General features: G+C 35.2%; 4 protein-coding genes across 26 annotated transcripts in view; all 4 read left to right on the top strand.

The window, feature by feature from the left end:
• The first annotated feature begins 442 nt into the window (after positions 1-442).
• On the top strand, positions 443-6,484 carry LOC149702690 (uncharacterized). The gene is made up of 12 exons (XM_089866567.1): positions 443-1,088; positions 1,152-1,221; positions 1,466-1,779; positions 2,080-2,152; positions 2,209-2,278; positions 2,419-4,495; positions 4,561-4,665; positions 4,741-4,833; positions 4,892-4,989; positions 5,123-5,585; positions 5,758-5,858; positions 5,999-6,484. Exons 6-12 carry the CDS (start codon positions 4,387-4,389, stop codon positions 6,221-6,223), a joined length of 1,194 nt encoding a protein of 397 aa, XP_089722693.1. The 5' UTR covers positions 443-1,088; positions 1,152-1,221; positions 1,466-1,779; positions 2,080-2,152; positions 2,209-2,278; positions 2,419-4,386; the 3' UTR covers positions 6,224-6,484.
• On the top strand, positions 6,225-9,183 carry LOC149702689 (uncharacterized). The gene is made up of 10 exons (XM_089867140.1): positions 6,225-6,281; positions 6,400-6,415; positions 6,787-6,882; positions 6,952-7,056; positions 7,132-7,224; positions 7,283-7,759; positions 8,052-8,153; positions 8,222-8,314; positions 8,389-8,480; positions 8,620-9,183. Exons 1-10 carry the CDS (start codon positions 6,225-6,227, stop codon positions 8,926-8,928), a joined length of 1,440 nt encoding a protein of 479 aa, XP_089723266.1. The 3' UTR covers positions 8,929-9,183.
• A 136-nt stretch (positions 9,184-9,319) lies between these two features.
• LOC149702688 (uncharacterized) lies at positions 9,320-14,900 on the top strand. 3 transcript variants are annotated; one of them, XM_089866590.1, is made up of 7 exons: positions 9,320-9,798; positions 9,866-9,958; positions 10,033-10,124; positions 10,179-12,261; positions 12,781-13,459; positions 13,520-13,577; positions 13,655-14,900. In XM_089866590.1, the coding sequence occupies exons 1-4, from the start codon at positions 9,714-9,716 to the stop codon at positions 10,215-10,217; spliced, it is 309 nt and encodes a 102-aa protein (XP_089722716.1). In that variant the 5' UTR covers positions 9,320-9,713; the 3' UTR covers positions 10,218-12,261; positions 12,781-13,459; positions 13,520-13,577; positions 13,655-14,900. The 3 variants fall into 3 exon arrangements, with proteins under 3 accessions (XP_089722716.1, XP_089722715.1, XP_089722714.1); XM_089866589.1 differs by having other exon boundaries at positions 10,179-12,355; XM_089866588.1 differs by having other exon boundaries at positions 10,179-13,459.
• A 3,925-nt stretch (positions 14,901-18,825) lies between these two features.
• The window catches only part of LOC149702687 (uncharacterized), a 46,675-nt gene continuing 43,168 nt past the window's right edge, over positions 18,826-22,332 (top strand). For 20 of the 21 annotated variants that reach the window (XR_016381807.1, XM_089866563.1, XM_089866545.1 and 17 more), the window contains exons 1-4: positions 18,826-18,978; positions 19,726-20,455; positions 21,232-21,321; positions 21,418-21,559. Coding sequence is in view for 20 of the 21 variants with exons in the window: in XM_089866563.1 (XP_089722689.1) it covers positions 19,769-20,455; positions 21,232-21,321; positions 21,418-21,559 (919 nt within the window). In the remaining variant the exon portion in view is untranslated. The remainder of the gene's footprint in view (positions 18,979-19,725; positions 20,456-21,231; positions 21,322-21,417; positions 21,560-22,332) is intronic. The other variant, XM_089866564.1, reaches the window with a different exon arrangement.

Raw genomic sequence — 22,332 nt, 5'->3', positions numbered from 1 at the left:
AGTTTCAAACATTTCAGGAAAAAAGGCGCAGTTATAAGACTGTTATTATAATACTTGTTATAATGTATTTACTTTTGATAATAGAAATTAAATTAACTCAAATTCGAAATGGAAATATTACAATGCCACACTTTCCTTTATTTTCTATTTGCTTTTGCTAGTAGACGAAATATTGGTCTACTTTTTTATGGTATTTTAAACTAATATGAATAGACCAAAAAATAACGTTTCTTTCGCTCATTTTTTTAGGGCAAGCTGTTCAAAACCGAAATGTTTTACGATGCAAAATTTGCAAGCTGAACGTTTCGAATCTTAAAACACACACTTGTTCCGTTAAACCAGACGTTTCCCAAGTTAATTTGTATTGTAAAATATGTAACATTCATTTTCATCGGTTAATTCAGTTTAAAATTCATAAGGTTATGGTGCACGATAAACGAAAATGAAATGTGAGTGAAAATGTATTGTTTGAATGAGTAATTAGGTCCAAGTAGACTTGTAGTGTATTTCTTGTTTTACTTCGTGGTTATGGCCTTTGGATATCGGCCATTTTTGTTGACATTGTGCTATAAATAGTTCTTAAAATTAACATATTTTTTAAAGACTCCAAATTTTGATGTTTAGGCCTCGGTTAATATATGTTGATTAAAGTTTAAACGGTATGCTGAGAGTTCAGTGTTTAAAAAGCTACTTACCAAGGGTCCAAGGACCCAAGGACCAAAAGCCAGATGGTACTTTAAACTTTTGTAATCCCTTAAAAATGTTAAGTACCTTTTATTTTCTTATCAAATTCCATTGTACTTTCTTAGTTCAAATGTTATAAATTTTTAAACGAAATTTTGAAATCTATTTTGGTTAAAAAAACAAATATTTTTGTAAAATAAATTATTTTTAATACTAAATTCTAACTTAATTAAATATGTAATATAACACATGCATTATTATTAAGCCATAAGTTCGTTATGTTCCACGTATGCAGTTTGCCAAAGACAATTTTATTTTAAAATATTTTCAGATTATGGTTTGGCCAAAAAATACAGGTGTCGTTTTTGCAATGAGGGATTTGCCTACAACCATAGTAGATTACGGTAAATTTCAAATTAAATGGAAACTAATTACGAGTTAAATTAACTCTTAATTAATTACTGTAGACACGAGCGCGAACAACATCAGATTTCCAAGCCAACATGCGCAATGTGCGGACGATCATTTTTGAGGAAGGTTAGCTAGATTTAAATCTTTACTGAGGGGCTAATCACTCGGCGTAATCAGTGTATGTAAAGTCTTTAGGAGCCCTTCCCTTGACAGTACGTAATACCAGAAGTATATAATACTTCTCTTATATCACCCCCTTCTGGTAATACGTAATCGGTCTACAAAAAAATGAGTGATTAGCCCCTTGGTCTATCTAGAGGAAGGTTACCTTTGTTTAACAAAATTTATAAACCGTTTATCTTGAAATAAGGAAACGTTGTATAGTCATTGCTTAAAAGAGCATGGGATCAACATGAAAAGTAGAAAAAGATTGACGTAGCCTCGGTTCATAAGGAGGCCTCTTCGTTATCTGACATTGCATAAGTTCATAAGATATGTTCCATAAGTTTGTCAAGTGGTTAATGAGAGCTTGTCATGAAGTGACATATTTGAAACTTCATAGATTTTTCGTAAAGCGAAGCCTGGTTTTGGCGCTGTCAAAGGCTTAGTACAGACTAAATAGGAAGATGGACTGTGAACCTTAGTGTAGTCAATTCTCGCGTCGTTCTCTAACTAGCTCGAGCTGTAAGTCTCTAGCATTATATTATAGGTAGTGTCATACTTTTGTAACCCTTTAAATATTGACTTAATTACCTCTATTTTTTATATTCCACTGTACTTACTTAAATCGACCTAATTTTTTAATGAAGTTTCGGTAACTATATTAATTTGAAAACCTTCTGTAAAATAAATTATTTTTAATAATAAGATTTATCTAATTATCTTTAATAACTGTAATTAAGCCAACTATTATAATTAAGCCATAAGTTCAATATCTTCTACGAATGCATTTGTCAAAGACAAAATGTATTTTTAATTTTTCAGATTATGGTATGCCCAAAAAGTACAGGTGTCTTTTTTGTAATGAGGGATTTGCCTACAATCAGAGTCGATTACGGTAAGTTCAATGGGAACTAATTACGAATTAAATTAATGCCAAATTAATTACTGTAGACACGAGCGCGAGCAACATCAGACTTTCAAACCAACATGCTCAATCTGCGGAAGATCATTTTCGAGGAAGGTTAGCTAGATTTAAATCTTAACAGAGGGCTAATCACTCGCCATAATTGGTGCACAGAGAATCTGAGAGTGATTAGTCCCTCGGTCTATCTAGAGTGTACTCTCGAGTTCACAATTATGAACTATTTATTTTCAAATAAGGATACGTTGTACAGTCATTGTTTGAAAGAGCATGGTATCAACATGACCAGTAGAGAAAGGCTGACTTAGCCTAGGCCTTGGTTCATGAACAGACCTCTTCATTATGTGATATTAACGTTAAAATACCAAACTATAGAGAAATATATTTTATACCATCCATCCTGAAAGAGAGAATTGAGGAGGATTGAGAAGTTTCCTTTGCAAACAATAAATAAATGTCTTGTTACTTAAAAACAGTTTTACCAGGAACCCATTTAAGACCCAAAAACAATTAAAGATAAAATTGGATTGTACTGCTGTGATCTTGGTTTTTTCTCGTAACCATGCACACTTGAAACGATTAGTGCAAAACATACGACTCGAGTTCACAGTAACATACGCCCGTTCATCGTAGGTTCTCGGGTCGTTTACCTAAGTCAATGTGAAGGAATATAGAAATGGTTCCGACATTATGTTCACCATTGTAGAAACTATACTTTTTCAAGGAAATGAATAAATATACCATTTTAAATCATTATTTGCATTGAGTCTTTTGTGTCTTTACACTGAATTTTGATCATTAGCTCATTATTTACAAGAAGTCACTTTCAGTGCCGAAGTTTTAAAGTCCTAATCGTAATCTGTTTTGTGAACGTAGGTCTTTCGGATGACAACTTATGTAAAATATGTTACAAGACCTTTGACTATCGATCCAGTACATTACGGCATATCCGTTTGAAACATCCTGAGGCCTACAAAGCAAGAGTTGTGTGTAAACGGTGTCACTACAGCCTCGAGAACAGAGACGAATACATTCAACACGTTATAAAAGAACACTCGTGAAACAATCTATCATTCAATGTCATACTAGCTAGCGTTTCACGTGAAATTTAAACGGGAGTTATTTGAATAAAATTTATTTGTTTATTTTAAATATTGTGCCAATTTTAATTATTCTCTCAATTTAAGGATATAGATTTTGTTTACTCGCAAATAAGAACTTCCGGTTTCTTAATTTGTAATTAATAATTTTCAGGTGTCGATGAAAACGTGCAAATGTTTAAATGTCGAATGTGCGATAAAGAGTTTCGACATAGAACGTCAAATCTAAGACACATGCGCGAAAAACATCCCGAATCATATCGCAAACCAAGAAATGTTTCACATTATATGTATTATATCTGAAGTTGCAAGTATGACAAAAATGTTGCAAAAATGACATAAATGTTGTAAAAAATGGCAAAAAAATGTTGCAAAACGACAAAAAATTTGCAAAAAGGACCACAATGTCACAATTTACGTCTTTTTATTTTGTAATTTTTAACACTGAACTTTAATATAATCGCGGAAAATAAACTTACTTTTTAGAACTAAGACAACTATCTTTGAATATTACCTACACATGCAATTTTTGGGGTATATTTTTGACGCAATACGTGCAACGTTTTATTGCAGAATCAGATGGAATTACTGGTAATTATAAGTGTCGTTACTGCCATGTAACTTTCACTTACACGTACAATAGAAATCGTCACGAACGTGAAAGACACGGTAAATCAAGTTACCAATGCCAATATTGCCTTCGTAATTTCACGAGAAAGGATAATTTGCAAAATCATATCAGGAACATTTGCGTCAACGTACCACCTCATTTAAAACACTTGTAAAAATGAAAATATTAAATAAAATTATTTTCACTGTTATGAATCGATATTATGCCTTAATTTGTGTCTAATGATAGTGCTTAGGATTACGTTTTGGTCTCGTAACTCAAAGATTTAAATTCCGTCTGCTAGGGTTATTTTAATCGTGCCAAAAAGCAACACTAGAGGCTAGCCTCCCGCGTGTATAGTGAACTCGGGCTCCGTCTGGCGTTGCCTCTTTTTGCAAAGGAAATAACCAAGATGGCGGCCACCTTCCTACTTTGTTGTTTTCTCTGCAATTAATTAATTGATTAGTCTCTAATCTTAGAGCAAATTAGTTAAATTTATGCAAATTGTTTTTACAGAAAAAGTTGGTTTACCCAAATTATCAAGCGAAAATAACATAGAAGCTAATGCCAATAAGAGCCATTATATTCTACCAAAGCCTAAAGCCAGTAAATATTTTCGTTGACTTTCGAGGTACCATCAGCGCGTGGTCTTAACATTGTTTTTACTTTAGTTTTACATAAATGTGGTTCTTGTTTACTAAATTTCACGGAAAAGAAATATTTGCTCAATCACATTCGAGACGAACATAACATTCCTAGTATAATTAACCCAAAAAGTATGTGAACTAATTAGCATTTTTGTTTTCATAATTTCAATTTAAAGGTATTTAATTTTCACGTATTATTTTCAGTGCATGAATGTTTTGTTTGCAACGTGAAATTCATGACAAAATCGAATTTGAACAAACACTTAGAATATCATAAATTGCGAGAGGAAAAACAATGTAAATATATCTACATAAATATAATTTACATGAAAATAAATATGGCTAATTTTTATAGCCTACTCAGACGATAAGAACAAAGATCAGAAGGAGGATGATCTCAATGAATTTTTCTGCTTTTTCTGCAAAGAGAAGTTTCATAGTATGCGTCAAAAGGTAAAATAGCAATTTAAGATTCGAATTCGTTAAAAATTATCGTTAATTTCATAGTAAAAATGTTGTATTAAAGCTCGAATAAATTTTGTAATAGCCTCGTGAAAATGTGAAATTGAAAAATATGTTTTTACAGATCGCTCACGAAAGTACCGTTCACAAAGGCAAATATGCGAAGCTTAACGAGTACTCGAATAGCGAAACTTCGATGGAAACGCACGCCCTTAAGGATAAAAACGTACCGAAACTTACGACCGAGTACTCTAATACCCAAAAGCCAATGGAATTGCTCGCCAATGAAAACGAAGACTTTTCGAAACCGACTTCGAAACTTCTGTCCGAGCTGTGCTCAAAGAACAATAGCTCGATGGAACTTCCAACCACTTCGAAACCAATACTTAAGCCCGAGTACTCGAATACCGATAAACCAATGGAAATACGAACTAATAAAAACGAAGGCTCTTCGAAACCGTCTTCGAAACTTCTGGTCGAGCTGTGCTCAAAGAACAAAAGCTCGATGGAATTTCCAACCAATTCGAAACTAATTTCGATACTTAAGCCTAAGTACTCGAATATCAAACAACACCCTCCATCATTCCGTAAGACGATATATGTTTCTCATAAAGGCGATACAGCTTTTGACTCTACTAAATGGGTCAACTTGTCCACATGACCCAAATAGTACACTCAACTTAAGTTCACTCATTTAAATGAGTCAAAAAGTTGTATCGTCTGAGTAGGCCTTAATTTGTATTCTTTCTGAATTTGCAGAAATACTCTACTCAGATGGTAAGAAAAATCCTCTAAACGAAGATCTGAAACGATTTTCCTGCTCAATCTGCAAAGAGAAGTTTCATTGGAAGGATCAAAAGGTAGCCATTTTAGATCCAATCTCATTATAAATTATCGTTAATTAGGGTAGATAATGAAATGAAAAAAAGAAAATAGAAGTGCAAAAATATTTGTTCGTTTGCAATTTTGAAAAGAATTTTTAGAGATAATGTTTTTACAGGTTGTTCACGAAAGGACCTGTTACCAAGACAACATTTTCGATCTTAGCGAAAGCTCGAATAACCAAATCTCGATGGTAAAGAAATCCGTTGAAAAGAAAGACGTTTCGAAAGCGGTTTCGGAATTTAAATTGAAAGTGCCAGTAATTAAGCTATTTAGAGTGAAGGTACCACATGAAACTGTGATATTAAAAAGTCCCATAAAGAATGAAAACATTGAAACTTGAAATGGGTTTCAAAATTGATAGTTTTGTGTTTATGAGCGTTTGCGATATTAAAATGGAAGTTAAACATCCCTTTACAATTAACTAGCTTTAATGCGCAGAATAAATGAAAATATTCATTTGCGCATCCTTTTTTTGTTTCATTTTACGAGAAAGGATAATTTGTAAAATCATATCAGGAACATTTGCGTCAACGTACCACCTCATTTAGAACACTTGTAAAAATGAAAATATTAAATAAAATTATTTTCATTGTTATGAATCGATATTATGCCTTAATTTGTGTCTAACAATAGTGTTCAGGATTACGTTTTGGTCTCGTACCTCAAAGATTTAAATTCCGCCTTATTGGGTTATTGTCCTCGTGCCAACAAGCACCGCTAGAGGCAGCGTGAGTGTGCCAACCTCCCGAGTGTATAGTGAACTCGGGCTCCATCTCGCGTTGCCACTTGGCACGAGGGAAATAACCAATGATGGCGGTTTATCGCCAACTGTGTTGTTTTTTCTGCAAGACATTAATGGAGTGTTAAGGCCAAAAAGTTTAATTTATACAATTGTTTTTACAGAAGGAGTTGATTTTCCCAAATTAACAAGTGAAAATAACATTGAAGCTAATGCCAATAACAACCTTATAATTCTACCAAAGCCTTTTGCTAAAACAAGTAAAAATATTCGTTGACACTCGAGTTACCATCAGCGCGTGGTCTTAACATTGTTTCTTTTTACTTCAGTTTTACATAAATGTGGTTCTTGTTTACTATATTTCACTGAAAAGAAATATTTGCTCAATCATATTCGAGACGAGCATAACGTTCCTCGTATAATTAACCCAAAAAGTATGTTAACTAATTAGCATTTTTGTTTTCTTAATTTTAATTTAAAGGTATTTAATTTTCACGTATTATTTTCAGTGCATGAATGTTTTGTTTGCGACGTGAAATTCATGACCAAATCGAATTTGAACAAACACTTAGAATATCATAAATTGCAAAATGAAAAACAATGTAAATGTATCTACATAAATATAATTTATATTGAAGTAAAAATTGCTAATTTTTATAGCCTATTCAGACGATAAGAACAAAGAGCAGAAGAAGGATGATCTCAATGAATTTTTCTCGATGGAAATTCCCGTCGTTAAATATAATGGCGCTTCGAAACCACTTTCGATACTTGAGCCTGAGTACTCGAATACCGAAAATCCAGTGGAAATACAAACTAATAAAAACGAAGACTTTTCGAACTCGGCTTCGAAACTTCTCTCCGAGTGCTCGAATAACCAAAACTCGATGGAAATTCCCGCCGTTAAACATAAAGGCGCTTCGAAATCACATTCGATACTTGAGTCTGAGTACTCGAATACCGAAAATCCAGTGGAAATACAAACTAATAAAAACGAAGAATTTTCGAAACCGGCTTCGGAACTTCTGTCCGAGTGCTCGAATAACGAAAGCTCGATGGAATTTCCAGCCACTTCGAAACCAATTTCGATACTTAAGCCTGAGTACTCGAATATCGAACAACACCCTCCATCATTCCGTAAGACGATATATGTTTCTCATAAAGGCCTTTTCAGACGATACAGCTTTTGACTCTACAAAATGGGTCAAATTGTCCAACTTCTGTTCACATGACCCAACTAGTTTACTCAACTTGAGTTGACAAATCTAAATGAGTCAAAAGGTTGTATCGTCTGAGTAGACCTTAATTTGTATTCTTTCCTAATTTGGAAAAATACCCTACTCAGATGGTAAGAAAAATCCTCTAAACACAATGAAAGGCAACTTTAGGATATACTTATGACGTAATTCGTGTGACGTTTTTATTGCAGAATCGCGTAGACGTAAAGCTATAGTGTATAAATGTGGTCACTGCGAAGCAACTTTCAGTGTTAGGTACAGGAGAGATAATCACGAACGTTACAAGCACATCTGTAAGTGAACCAATTATAATTTGATTGAAATATAAAAAGGTAATTAATTTTCGACTAATGTTTCGTAGCATATGAATGTGAAATTTGTAATGCGAAATTCTTCGAGAAAACCTTTTATGACAAACACGTAGAATATCATAAGTTAGAAACGGAAAGGCTCTGTAAGTATGACCATACTGTATAAATATAAAACATTTCAATAAATAAGAATAACTAAATTCTATCCCCTATTCAGACGGTACGAAGAACAATCCCCAAAAAGAAGATGATCTGGCAAGATTTTCATGCTCATTCTGCAAAGAGAAGTTTCATTGGAAGGATCAACAGGTAGCCATTTTAGATCCAATCTCATTAAAAATTATCGTTAATTAGGGTAGATAATGAAATAAAAAAAGAAAATAGATGTGCAAGAGTATATGTTCATTTGCACTTTTGAAAAGAATTTTTAGAGATAATGTTTTTACAGGTTGTTCACGAAAGGACCTGTCACCAAGACAACATTTTCGATCTTAGCGAGTACTCGGCAATCGAAAGCTCAATGGAAATGCTCACCAATAAAAACGAAGACTTTTCGAAACCGGCTTCGAAACTTCTGACCGAGTGCTCGAATACCGAATCCTCGATGGTAAAGAAATCCGTTAAAAAGAAAGACGTTTCGAAATCGGTTTCGGAATTTAAATTGAAAGTGCCTGTAATTAAGCTATTTAGAGTGAAGGTACCACATGAAACTGTGATATTAAAGAGTTCCATAAAGGATGGAAACATTGAAACTTGAAATGGGTTTCAAAGTTGATAATTTTGTGTTTATGAGCGTTTGCGATCTTAAAATGGAAGTTAAACATAACTTTAACTAGCTTTAATGCGCAGAACAAAAGAAAATATTCATTCGCGCATCCTTTTTTGTTTGTTTGTTTGTTTCATTGTGATCGGTTATCGAAAAATAATCGAATATAAACATATCATAATACTTGTTCTATACTTAATGTACGCTATGTTTTTCATATGTCAAATAAAATGTTATGGTTTTTTATTGATCTGTAAACTCATTAACAGTCGCAATTTACATTCCTTTATTTCGTAAGTTAACCCAAGAAGCGATATCTAGTTTAATAGGGAGAAGGTATAAGATGTCTAAGTATTCGCACGCCTAGTCCCAGTCCCCTTTCAAAATACAAGGGGGGACGTAAAAGGAGGCCGGGCTATTTCGTCTCTCCTCAGTCGGAGAATAGGTAATTTTCGTCATTCACGTCAGGCTAACGCGAGTTTTCAAGAACCAATGAGATGCTGGTTGTAATTTAGAGGCGGCGGGGATTAACTCCGGACCTACGTTTGGACTGGAGATAAAGCTAGAAATGTGGGGAATTTATAACTTCTCTCTAATAAACTAGATATCGCTTCTTGGTTAAACGCAGAAGTCGAAAATAATCGCGACAAAGAAACTCACTTTTTAAAGAACAAGACTACGTCTTTCTATAAAACACAATGAAAGGCAACTTTAGGATATACTTATGACGCAATTCGTGTGACGTTTTTATTGCAGAATCGCGTAGACGTAAAGCTATGTATAAATGTGGTCACTGCGAAGCAACTTTCAGTGCTAGGTACAGGAGAGATAATCACGAACGTTACAAGCACATCGTTAACTGTAAGTGAACCAATTAGAATTTGATTGAAATAAAAAAGGTAATTAATTTTCATCTAATGTTTTATAGCGTATGAATGTGAAATTTGCAATGCAAAATTCGTCAAGAAAACCTTTTATGACAAACACGTAGAATATCATAAGTTAGAAACGGAAAGGCTCTGTAAGTTTGACTATACTGTATAAATATAAAATATTTCAATAAATAAGAATAACTAAATTCTATCCCCTATTCAGACGGTACGAAGAACAATCCCCAAAAAGAAGATGATCTGGCAAGATTTTCATGCTCATTCTGCAAAGAGAAGTTTCATTGGAAGGATCAAAAGGTAGTTGTTAGATTATTAAATGAAATATCTGAAGCCCAAAATACGTTCTTACAGGTTACGCACGAAATGACAGTTCACCACTTTCAATACTAATAGTATTGTTGGCCTTAATGTGTTTCCTACATCAAGGGCCTGAAAGTTATCAAAGGAGATGTTTATCTTAACCTCACCTAACTTTGATATGCCGAATAAAAGAAATTATTCAAACAAGTTTATCTATTATCGAAAATTAGTCCACTTTCTCCTTTACTTAATAATATTCTCTGTTTCCCCATTTGTGAATTTTTTGTTTAAGTAATTTACGTTCTTTATTTGGTAATATTGAACACAGAACGCGAAAAATAATCGCAAGAAATAAATTCACTTCTTATAGACATGAATATAACATCATACAAGAAACCACTTGTTGTTTTAGCTCTACAGACTTGGAGGATAGGGGTGAGATGGAGTGTAAATCTCCGTGCCTACAACGTAGCCTCTGTATTTTTCCCATCTACGAAACGGCAACAAAGTCCTCCCAACATCCACTGCTACTGTAACGTAAACGTCGACGATGCCCCCTGTGTCTTAAAAATAGGACCTAATTCATCAGAACTAACTTCTAATTTTAAATGTGGGCTCAGGGGCTGTGGCTACACAACAGCAAAGGTAGGAGCGTGACACCAACAATTCTCTACTCCATCTCACTTCTGTCCTCCAAGCTACAGATAAAAGCGACGCGGGAAAATACTATTATATTTTGTATACTAAGAGAGAGACGCTCTCAAGTATTTCAATGGCGTCCTCTCCTTTATCCCCTAAAGCTGTGCCATCATGCTTGAAACGTAACCGTTCCACTTTACAGTATAGGCTAAGGCTTAAAGACCCTCGTATTTCTATATCATTGTATTCATGTAACATTTACTGTGAATGAATGCACCAAAATGAGGACTGTATGCTCAGTGTTTATAGCCTATAGAATCGGATAGGGGCATGAGTTCGTTGCTCTCTCACTCTTTCTCTCTCTCGCGTTCTCTCTGCATGGTTTCAGCCTTTCAGGCTCTATCTGCCCTACAACGCAGGATGTGTTATTACACCCCCCTGCCCTCTCCTACGTTCCCACTCATCAGTGAACGAGAATTGAATCATTTCTCCCAGAAATATCGATCACTGAAGTGTTGATATATTATAGGGTCTGTTCTTAAAGGGGTTGTAAAGCGGGTGGGTAAAAACTATTTGAAATACGTCATGGGCACGTGTTTGAGGAAAGGCGTGGTTCAGAATTGGCACTTTAGCACACGTATGTCCACTACTGAACTGATTTCTAGATACTGAAATTTTGCAGCAACCATTATGTTTCCCAACTCATAGACAAGCTAACGTTACCGGGATAGTGCAATAGAGTAATGGCAGTACTACGTATGCAAACGTCATACCCTTCTTTCTCTCAGCTCTGTGTCATCCCCCACTAGGCGCGTACCGTATCCAGTCTTATAAGAGCGCCCCCTGAGGGACGACTACACAGTCTACGCCCCTCTCTACCGCCACTAGTCAATTGCGCCAGCATAACTTCCCTATTTTCGTTACTTGAGTTCATTATGATGTAATTTTGGTTGTTTCTAAGCCCCATCGTCTTGGTACTGATTTTATTCATGGGACGATGTAATGAACTCACGGCGTGCTTTTATAACGACAGCGTGTTTCATGGCTACACCCCCAATGCGAGCCTCCAACGTATTTCTCTCAACGTCACCTAGCAGTTGTAACACGCGAAGCGTAGGATCTTCCCGCCTTCGGTACCAGTACCAGGTGACATTGATTTACGATTCCAGTACACGCACTCTCCAACCACCACCAGCCACTGCTCCTCTTCTCCTCCTAAGCTGCCACCTCCAGGGAGTGCAGCAGGACCGCCACGTTTCCACGGGCAACGCCTTGTTAGCTTGAACTCTCTTTTGAAAGAGGTTTCTTGCATGCATGGCTACAATCTTTACGCTTCGCGGAATCTGCAGGAGGTATAAGTACAGAAATCAATGGCATAAATGGCTCTCTCTTTGGTGGCTTTATATTGAAGGATTGGAAATTTGACTTTGGGATGGACACGTGTGGCTGAGGGAGGCAAGGGAGGAAATGTTTTTCTTCTTTTTAACTTGGACAGGTTTTTTCCTTCAATAACATTCCCAGGATTTTACCAATGACGAGGCATAAGTTTAAAGGGAGGGTGAAACACTGAACCAAATAAGATTCCTGGGGTTAACACATTACAATTAAACTGTAATCAGGAAATTATAGAGGTGACGCCATAATCCTTATTTCCCTGTGTAGGTACTACAGTCGTTTATAGTATACTTAAGGGATTTTGCCGTTCCTTCAGTGTTGCCAGGTCGTTATTGAGTCAGTTGTGAAAAAGGCTAGCAGTTCAGTTTGAATCAGTACTTAATTGTTGTACAGAGACCGCCGTGAAAACATTGCGCTGAAGTTAAAGCTGAGAGAGAAGAAATGGATTTTTCTCTAAACGCCTTTATTGGAAACTATCCCAATAAGAATTCCTTTTGTCGCCTCTATTATTTCCTGATGAATTTTGTTACAAACCCAAATATAATCTTTTATTTTTTATTTACACTCGATAATAAGATAAAAGTGTAATCGGAAATTAACAAAGTGCAAACATTTACAGGGTCTTCGGAAGAAAGTCACAAATGTCGTTACTGTCCTATGTATTTCAAATGGAATTATTCAAGAAATCGACATGAGAGGGAAAAACATTTGTCACAAAGTGGGAAAAGTTCGGGCAAAAGATTTGTCTGCGAAAAATGTTCGGCGGTTTTTGTCAGAGCTTACAGATATCAGAAACACATTAAGGGCTATCATCCAGAATAAGCCTTTTTTGGGTAGCCATCATGTACCTTATTGTAAAGACGTATCCAAAATTTAAACGTGCACAATGACGTCACAAAAGAATTTGTAAAAAAAATAATAAATATAAATTTAAAAAAAATCATTATTTGTTCTTATTTTATTTAAAAAGTAAAATTTTATTTATTTGACAAAGAGAGAACAGACACCACGGAGCGGCATTTTAAACTTATTTTATATCAACTTAACTTTATACCACTTTATAAGGCGGTTAAACCATCTTTTCTTTATTCATTTAGACAATACGTTAAGCTAATTACTTTCTAATCAAAGTATAGTGTCGTCCCCTACGCTGTTACGTTAAACTAATCGACATTAACCGTATTTAAAAAATATATTACAGGTAGAAATACCAATTATTTATTGCACTTGCGCACAAAAACCGGAAAACACGTTTGCGAAGATTGTGGGAAAGTATTTGCTCAACGCACAAGTTTAAGGTAATTAATGAGGATACAATTAATCCGGTAATCTTATTTAATTGAATGCGTAATTAACAGACGCCATCATAAGGAAAAACATGGCGTACCTCTAATGTTCCGTTGCGATGAATGTGGGGTAAGATTAAATATTAAATTTTATCCAATTTAAAAATAGCCAAAGAATTAATTCACTTATTATTGTTTAATTATTAGGGAATGTATACTAGAAGATCTCTTGTACGTCACGTCAGAGAGCAACACGCTAAAGAACCCAACCCTTTCGGTTGCAATTATTGCGCTTGCAAGTACAACAGACGATACAAATTGCGTACTCATTTAAAAACGGTTCACGGTTTAGAAGAAGAATATAATTAGAGATCAATTAAAATAATGTGAAATTAAATTAGGACAAATATTTATCTAAAAGCACCCACCATAACCATATGTCTTTCTAAAAAAACTGGGGCCTTGTCACTTAAATTACGTTAACGTATTAAAATTGCACCGCACGTCGGGTGTTAGGGTTAATTAATTCATTTGTAATTAAAAGCATTGTTTTCAGACAAAATATATCATTAAAGAATATATATATAAACATTAACTTCGAATAAATTATTTTTAAGCCTAGGTGTTTCACCATCCCTTTAATATCTCAATTTTTGTTTTGTTTTTCTCTCCGAAATACGTTCTAATTTATTTATTCTTTTTTGTGTATTGATTCCAAATTCTGTTAGATATTATGTTTTACCATGAGCCACGTACAACATACATTAGTGACCCATCTTTGAAACATCTTTGCACCATTTGCCAAGCGTCCTTTAGTTACCATCACGCCATGAGACGCCATATGAGAGAATGCCATGGAGAAACTAAATTATATTATTGCCAAAAATGCGGGAAAAAATTCAAAAGACGGTACAGACTTTCGGAACACCCTTGTGTAACGTAACACGGTATAAATGAATAGGCTATTCCATTAATGCCATAACAGAAGCAAACCCCCGCTAGGCTAGTGAGCATCGGAGCCTATTTCACTGGCGCCAAGCCAAGAAACACAAAATAGGTAGTGCGAGGCCAGCTTCCCACGTGTAGTGGCTGCCTCTTGGTGGGAGGGAAATAGACTCTAATGGCGACCCCCCCCCTCCCTAGCTGTGGTGTTTTGTTTCTCTTTAAGTTATTAATGGAATGGTCTAGAGCCCTTTCCACTTGTTCTTAGGAGGGAGGTTCACTCAGGAATCAATTTTAACTATTTTATAAATTACCTCTCCTGATTTAATTTCTCCATGTTTCTCTCTCCGAAGAACCAAATGGAAAGCGAAATACATGATAAGATATCCTTATCGCGTTATAATTAACAAATTTTAATTAAAATATTAATGTGTTTTATTTAAAATATAAAGATATTGTTATATTTATTCATTTGATTTTTGATATTAAAATTATTTTCTAAAATACTAAATCATTCTGTCTATTAAACACACACGTGAGGCTTAAGTATACTTAAATCTGGAATTTATTTATTTATTTAAGAGAAATAGGAATGTACCTATAAAATGTTTAAACAATATACTTGTTTAATTTATTCATATAGGATTTACATTCCAAACGTTTAACATTCGGAACCAGAGGAACGCGTGGAACTATTTATACTGTCAATTTTGCGACGCTAAATTTACAAGGAATAAGAATTTACTACGTCATCAACGCGAAAGTCACGTTGCAATGCCGAGAACATTTGAATGTGGATTATGTAATGTGGCTTTTAAACGAAATAGCACGTTGAATAGACATCTGAATATGGTTCATGACGCGAGAAAGATTCGAAAATAACGCTTGTTTTTAATACAATAAATTGTTTTAACAAATCAAAACATTTTTTACGAAACTTTACTGGAATTATTTATATTTGCTATTTTCCTTATTGTATTTTAAAGCTGTGTAAACAGTACTTTGTTTGTTTTTTAATCTTATCTACAGGATTTCCGTTTCAAACACTTAACACTCATGAAGAAAGAAACGAGGAAAATTATTTTAATTGTCAATTTTGCAAAGCCAAATTTACAAGAATACAGAATTTACAACGCCACCAACGAGAAAATCACAGCGCGATGCCGAGAACATTTGAATGTGGATTTTGCAACATGCCTTTTAAACGAAATAGCACGTTGAAGAGACACGTCGACGCCATTCATAAACCCATCAAATCTCAATGGGTCTATCCCGGATCCCTAATCTGAACTTTAACCTTTAATAATTTGGTAATTGTAAATGAATTTTCCTGTCAGTTTAGCCTTCTTTTGTTAAATAATAAACTGTTTTAACAAATGAATAATTTTTAAATTAAATCTGTGGGCTTGATTAATCCTTTTAACAGGAAATTAGGAAATTATAGAGGTGACACAAGGAATTCTTTTGTATTGTCATGATGCTTATAGATATGGGAGGAACCTTATAAATAGTTTTCACTACAGTGTTTCCAGGCCTTTTGTGAACCAAAAAAATAAAATTTAGAGAAAAAGGGTATTAGTTCAGTTTCACCCAGTACTTGGCCAATTTGAATCACAGGCCTGGCAACACTGCACTGAAAAGGAAGTTGAAGTTGAGCAAAAGGGTTGGGATTTTCTATAGCCACACTAGTAGAAAGTATCTATAGACGTCAACGTGGTCTAATATTGGCGGGAGGTTAGTGAAGGACCCACCCCCTTCTTTTAGTTTCTGTAGGCCTTAATTAGCCTTTGATAATTAGGCTAATAGATAAATTAAAAAATATATTAATAAGTAAATTGTTTAATGTATTTTTTGTAGAGTTTTTAGAAAGCATTATATCTCAATTTGAACAACGGGGGAATAGGAGGGACAAAATTGGAAGTGAAAATGTTTGCGAGTTTTGTAACACTAGGTACGTATTGAAACCGAGGGGCTAATCACTCTCAGAGTTCCTGTACACCGATTATCGATTACCCGTAATCATTTTACTACTGTCAAGGGCAGGGCTTGAAATCCCTTTAGTACAGTCTAATGTAAAGCCGTATACCCCGATTACGCTAAGTAACTAGCCCCTCGATTGAAGTCTATTTGCAATGGACTTTTAACACACCCTGTACACCCTGTAATTCAAGGGATTTACGGATTATTTGCCCTGACCTTGACAATAATAAAATGAATCACACATAAGAGAAGAGTGATTTGTCCCTCGCCTATTTCTTTAATTATTTAACGTTCTTGACCTTTACTATAATGTTGTTTATTAGTTTCTCTCAACGTCAAAGTTTGTTACGTCACATAAGGGAAAGCCACGACCAAGTTAAGAATTATTATTTATGTTTGTGCGGCAAATCTTATAGGTATAAATTTTATACTTAACGGGTTATTAATATAAAATTGTAGAATTAATTAGTGTTAAATTTAATTCCAGTCGTTCTTTCGCTTTAAAGAAGCACCAAAGTCGTTGTATTCATTCCTTAAATGAGTCAGGAAAATCGCAACACCCTGTATCTAGTCTTGAATCAGATGATTCTGAAGAAAAATATGCCTATAATAAAGATATATTATAAAAAATAAATCAAGTGTTTCTTTCTCTAACAGAAAAGAAAAAATATTTATTTTGTAGATAATAATTTAAAATATTTGTTTTTAATATTTATATTTTCAGTTCCAAGAAAAAAGATTCAACTAAATCGTCATGTTCTTTATAAATATTCGAATAGTAATTTCGGTTTTACATGTAAGGTGTGTGGTAAAAAATTTAGTCAAGATTACGGATTGAATCGGCATATTCGTGAAAAACATTCGGTTCCTTATTTACATGTATGCGATATATGTGGTCATTCTACTAATCGGGGTTTTTCCCTCAAAATTCATAAGAAAAAAGTGCATAACATATTCTGAAATAAATATGTAAGAAAATGAAATAAATATGTAAGAAAATTATCCCCTGTATCTTGTTTTTATACTCCGGTTTCAAGCTAGAGAGAGAAATGGCGGGAAAAAGGCAAAAGCATTTTCCCTCCCACTTTTCCAGCGCGGAAAGAAAATGGCGCGATTAGAACGAGAAGGAAGGAGCAAGAGTGCAGAAAGGACGAGAGTATTCCCGGGCCTCAGTGCCGAGCACGAGAGACCGGTTAGTTGGCGCCGCATTTCTGCAGCTTGGGCGAAAATGGTGGGGAGAGAGCTGTAGGCCGTATTTCCTGCCATTGCGTGGCCACCATTTTCCTCTCTCTCTCTCGTTTCCCAGGTTCTCCTACGGCTGCATCAAGATCATATTCGAGGCAACGTCAGCGTTCAGCGTGGCACGCCATTGATTACTTTGCACTCAGCTCAGAAACAGGCGTAGAGGCGCTCAGGGGTGGTTAGGGTAGCAGGAGCGATCCTGCACCACATGCGCGGGCGCGGGGGGGGGGGGAACGTTTCCCATACTAAGCTTCAACATACAAGTATTATATGCCAGGCTTTTATGTACAGGGGCCGCACCACCCCCTTTCGCCCGTGACTTGGTAGAAAATGGCGGCTTTCGAGCTCTAGTCCACCCTCTTGACTACGCACTCCATGGGTTTGAGAAAATAAGGAAAATGGCGAACTTTATTAGAATTTTTGTAAATGATTTTGATTTAGTTGTTTTAAATGTTATTCAATAATAAATTAGTTTTGGATATAAGCCTATTTAAGTAAACACATGGTTAAGTTTCATCATGCTTTATTACAGTAGCGAGTATGTGAAATACTGAAAAACAATTTCCACAAACACATTCTTAATTACACGTTATCAACAAATACAATTACCTACGTATCTTCCTTAAATCGTAAACAAAGTCGAGGTCATGAGGTATTAATTATGGTAATTGACAGGGACTCTAGTAATAGTAATTTAAATGTACATGACGTCAGAGATTAAAATTCTAATCAAATATTCAAAATATTTAACATGGAACCCACTAAATACTTTAATTTCAAGCTTCAGATGACGTCATAATTAATGTAAATAATAAATTTTTTGTCTAAAAACCCGCAAACAATATAACAAATATGTGTACAAAAATTTTGATTAAAACTAAAAAAGTTAATTGTTATCAGCGTAAAATCTGCGTTTTTTCTGTAAAAATGTATCATTAAATGGCTGAAAATTTTCCTAGAATCCTTGAAAGTGCCTTTATTGCAAAACCCCGGTTAAAAAACGGCTCTAAAATCGTTGAAAACCCAAAAAGGACGCCATTGCTCCTTCCTCGAAAACATAGGGGCAAAAAACCACAAAAAACCCACCCTGGGCATTCTCCATCCGGCCCCGCTCACTCATTGGGTATCAGAAAGACGCTATGATCCCGTAGTAGCACTACAGTATCTACTATTCTTGTACGGTGGAAACCAAACCGCGCGGGCAAGAGGAGGAGCTTGGCAGAGTGCTGTAGTAGAAAAAGTACCGTCTTCCTCGCTTGGAGATCAGCCATCTTTGCGTTTTCGAACGTTATTGTTGAAGACGACGAGCTGAGGGAACGTTGCTGTTATCCGTCGCTCCGCATCGCCGGTAACTTTTATGTTACGAAGTAAGATAGTCTTTCAAATTAAAGTTTAAGTTAGCTAGAAACAATGATTAATTGTTAGGGAGAACGATATTATCAGAGAATTAGTAAATTTCCCGGTTATTTTCAAGATTTTAAGGAAATTAGGTTTTTTGGCCGTTGCGTTGCACATTTGCAACTACGCCATTTTGGGAAAAATTTATCTTGGATGTTTTCGGTATTTTTAGAATAGATTAGGATTTATTTTAGCTGTTAGATCGTAGTTTATTGCGGAATATTTTAGTGATAGTAGCGAATAGTTTTATGAAAGGAAATAAATTTTTCCCCGAGTTTGGAAATTTTTGGCGGTTAGCGTCGGTCCCCGAAATTTCTCGTTCTCGGTTTTGACGCCATTTTTGAGCCGATCTTCGATCCGGGAAGAAGAGGGGCGGAACCGGCTTGTATATTTCAACCCCCCCCCTTTAGCTAGCGTTGTAGTGAGGTACCGGTTTGTACCGGCTTTTCGGCTTGCCGTACTCTGGTCTGGCTCTTAGCTTTATTGATTTTAAATAAAGTTCACCATTAGGGCGGGCCCATTTGAAGACAAATTTTGGAAACTTAAGATTTATTTCATATTAAGAATTAATTCTAGTTAATTTTTGAATTAGTTAGATAGATTTTAAATTGTAATTATGATTTAGATTTTTTTTTTAAATTTAATTCACTTTACTATTTGAATTTATTTAAGTACTAATCCTTTTTTTTTAATTTTTTTTATTGGTGCGTGTTTAGGTTTTTGAAGTATTATTTATGATTTTGTAAACGCGGCCTAAAGATGGGTACAACTTCGCAACAATTTTGTTTAAAATGGAACAATCACAGCTCGAACATGTTAAACGTGTTCGAAACGCTGTTAACGAGCGAACAATTAGTCGATGTGACATTGGCGTGTGACGGTTTGAGTTTGAAGGCGCACAAAATGGTCCTATCAGCGTGTAGCCCATTCTTCCAGAGCTTGTTCCAGGAAAATCCTTGCAAGCACCCAATTGTGATCTTAAAAGACATTCGTTACGCGGACCTCAAAGCTATCATAGACTTTATGTACAAAGGAGAAGTCAACGTTGGGCAAGCGCATTTATCAGCCTTACTTAAAACCGCGGAAACCTTAAAAGTCAAAGGGTTAGCCGAGGTTTCGGGCGAAGATGGACAATCTAGCAGCGGTAGCGTAGTGCAGCAAGAAGTGCCAGTATATCCTCAAGCTCAACATTCGTCCGACGTCGCGAACATTGTACAAACCATAGACAGTTCTGTCAGGCCATCTTCCGACTCACCAACGGGTAGAAAAAGAAAACGGACAAAGTGGAAGAATCGCGGTGGGCAAAGTGGCGGCGGAAATGACAGTGAGACTGACGATCAGGGACCTGCGGCTAAGAACCAAGAAATTGTTTCGGCTGATGTGATTGAAGACGATTCCTCATCTATCGGAGTGGTTGATGGACCTAGTGATACGAGAAATGCCAAAGTAAGCTTGCATGTTTTTATAATTTTAAAGTAATAAATTTTAACGTTTAAATTAAGAAATAAAATTATGCTAGAGTCAAAGGGCTAAAATTAAGGTTAGGGGAGCGGAGGCATAGGCTTAAGTTTAAAACTAAATTATCGGCCCTTAAGCCTTGGCTCTAAACCCTATACAAATGTATAGTATTTAAATACGGTTCAAAGCCAAGGCTTAAGCGCCGATTCTCTATAAATGTAGTTCAAAGCCAAGGCTTAAGCGCCGATTCCTTATGCATTTAATAGGTTTTAAAGCCGAGGCTAAGTGTGCAAATTCTTTGTAAATGTGTATATTTAGTATTTATAAACATTACAAAGAATTGGCACTTAAGCCTTGGCTTCAAACACCCTATTTATACACATTTGATAGAGAATTGGCACTTAAGCCTTGGCTTTAAACATCCTATTTATACACATTGGAGAATTGACACTTAGGCCTTGGCTTTAAACACCCTATTTATATAAATTTGCAAAGAATTGACACTTGGGCCTTAGGCTTTAAACACCCTATTTATATAATTTTGCAAAGAATTGACACTTGGGCCTTGGCTTAAAACACCCTATTTATGCATTGGCACTTAAGCCTTGGCTTTAAACACCCTATTTATAATAAACAAGGTGTTTAAAGCCAAGGCTTATGTGCCAATTGCATAGTCTATGAACAATAACACCCCTTTTATGCCTTTTGGGCTTTATACTATGTAGCTTGGAATTAACCCTTGTTTTTTCCTTTTAATTTTAAAGGATTCCAGGATTATCATTGAGGAGGCTACAATTGTAGGAGACTACGTTGAGCCTGCTGCTTTGATGGAACAAAATATGACCACTGATAACGTAAGTCTCATTATTTATTTTTTGAATCAACCATCCATCCTTGTTGTAACATAGACTCAGTAGATTCTAATCTTATTATTTTAATGAACACAATAGGTCCAACCTGTCTCATCTCAACTCATGCTCACGAATGCCACATCAAAAGATAACAATATTAATGTTCCTGAAAGTCGCTCTTACGATACCACTGTTGCCACCATGAATCCGGAAACTGTAGATCTCGTTGACAGGCCTGAAGGTAAATACTAAAAAACCATTTTGTACACACTTTGCTAGGTCCATTTGGTCCAGTTTGTCCAGTTTTGTTGTTGGTAAATGAGATTTGGTTAAGAGAATTGGATAAAGGCTTTGAATGGTTCCTTAATTAGGCTTAATTAATTAAAGAATTGTGAATTTTGGCTTAGTGATTAAGCCAAAGAATGTTTTTGGTCATTACTTTAGTTAGGGACGGGTTAGGCCTATTTATTAAAACTTTTGAAGTATTTAATTCTGGCCAAAGATTAAATTAATTTTGGCATTAATTTAAATTATTAATGAAGATTTGAAAATTATTCTTGGCACAAATGTTGCTGGTTTAAATTAGTTTTTACATTTATAAATTGGCTTTTAATTAAAAAAAAGCTGCAATAAATTGGCTGCAACAGTTGAGGCCCACTGTTGCAGACGACAGGGAACTTTGAAATATCAAAGATAGTGACAAAGGCTTAACAAGATAGTGACAAAGGCTTAACAAGATAGTGACAAAGGCTTAACAAGATAGTGACAAAGGCTTAACAAGATAGTGACAAAGGCTTAACAAGATGTGGAAATTTGTCATTTTGACACAACTTTAATTAATGAACTTGTCAAAGTTTGAAATTGAAAATCAGATTGGTTGGTTCCAATGACACTTCAGATCAGACTTAAGTGTCAGGATAGTTCTAAATGCATTGTTAATGATCTATTTATCATTAATATTTAATAACTGAGTCTGAACAAGGCTTAATTAATAAAGTAGGATTAATAGCAGAA

This window comes from Phalangium opilio, unplaced genomic scaffold (genome assembly GCF_054372755.1).
Source record: "Phalangium opilio isolate 3A_F unplaced genomic scaffold, DU_Popi_V2 ptg000017l_1, whole genome shotgun sequence".
Classification (NCBI taxonomy): domain Eukaryota; kingdom Metazoa; phylum Arthropoda; class Arachnida; order Opiliones; family Phalangiidae; genus Phalangium; species Phalangium opilio.
Note: the sequence above shows the minus strand (reverse complement) of the source record. Positions and strands in the feature narration are given on the sequence as shown.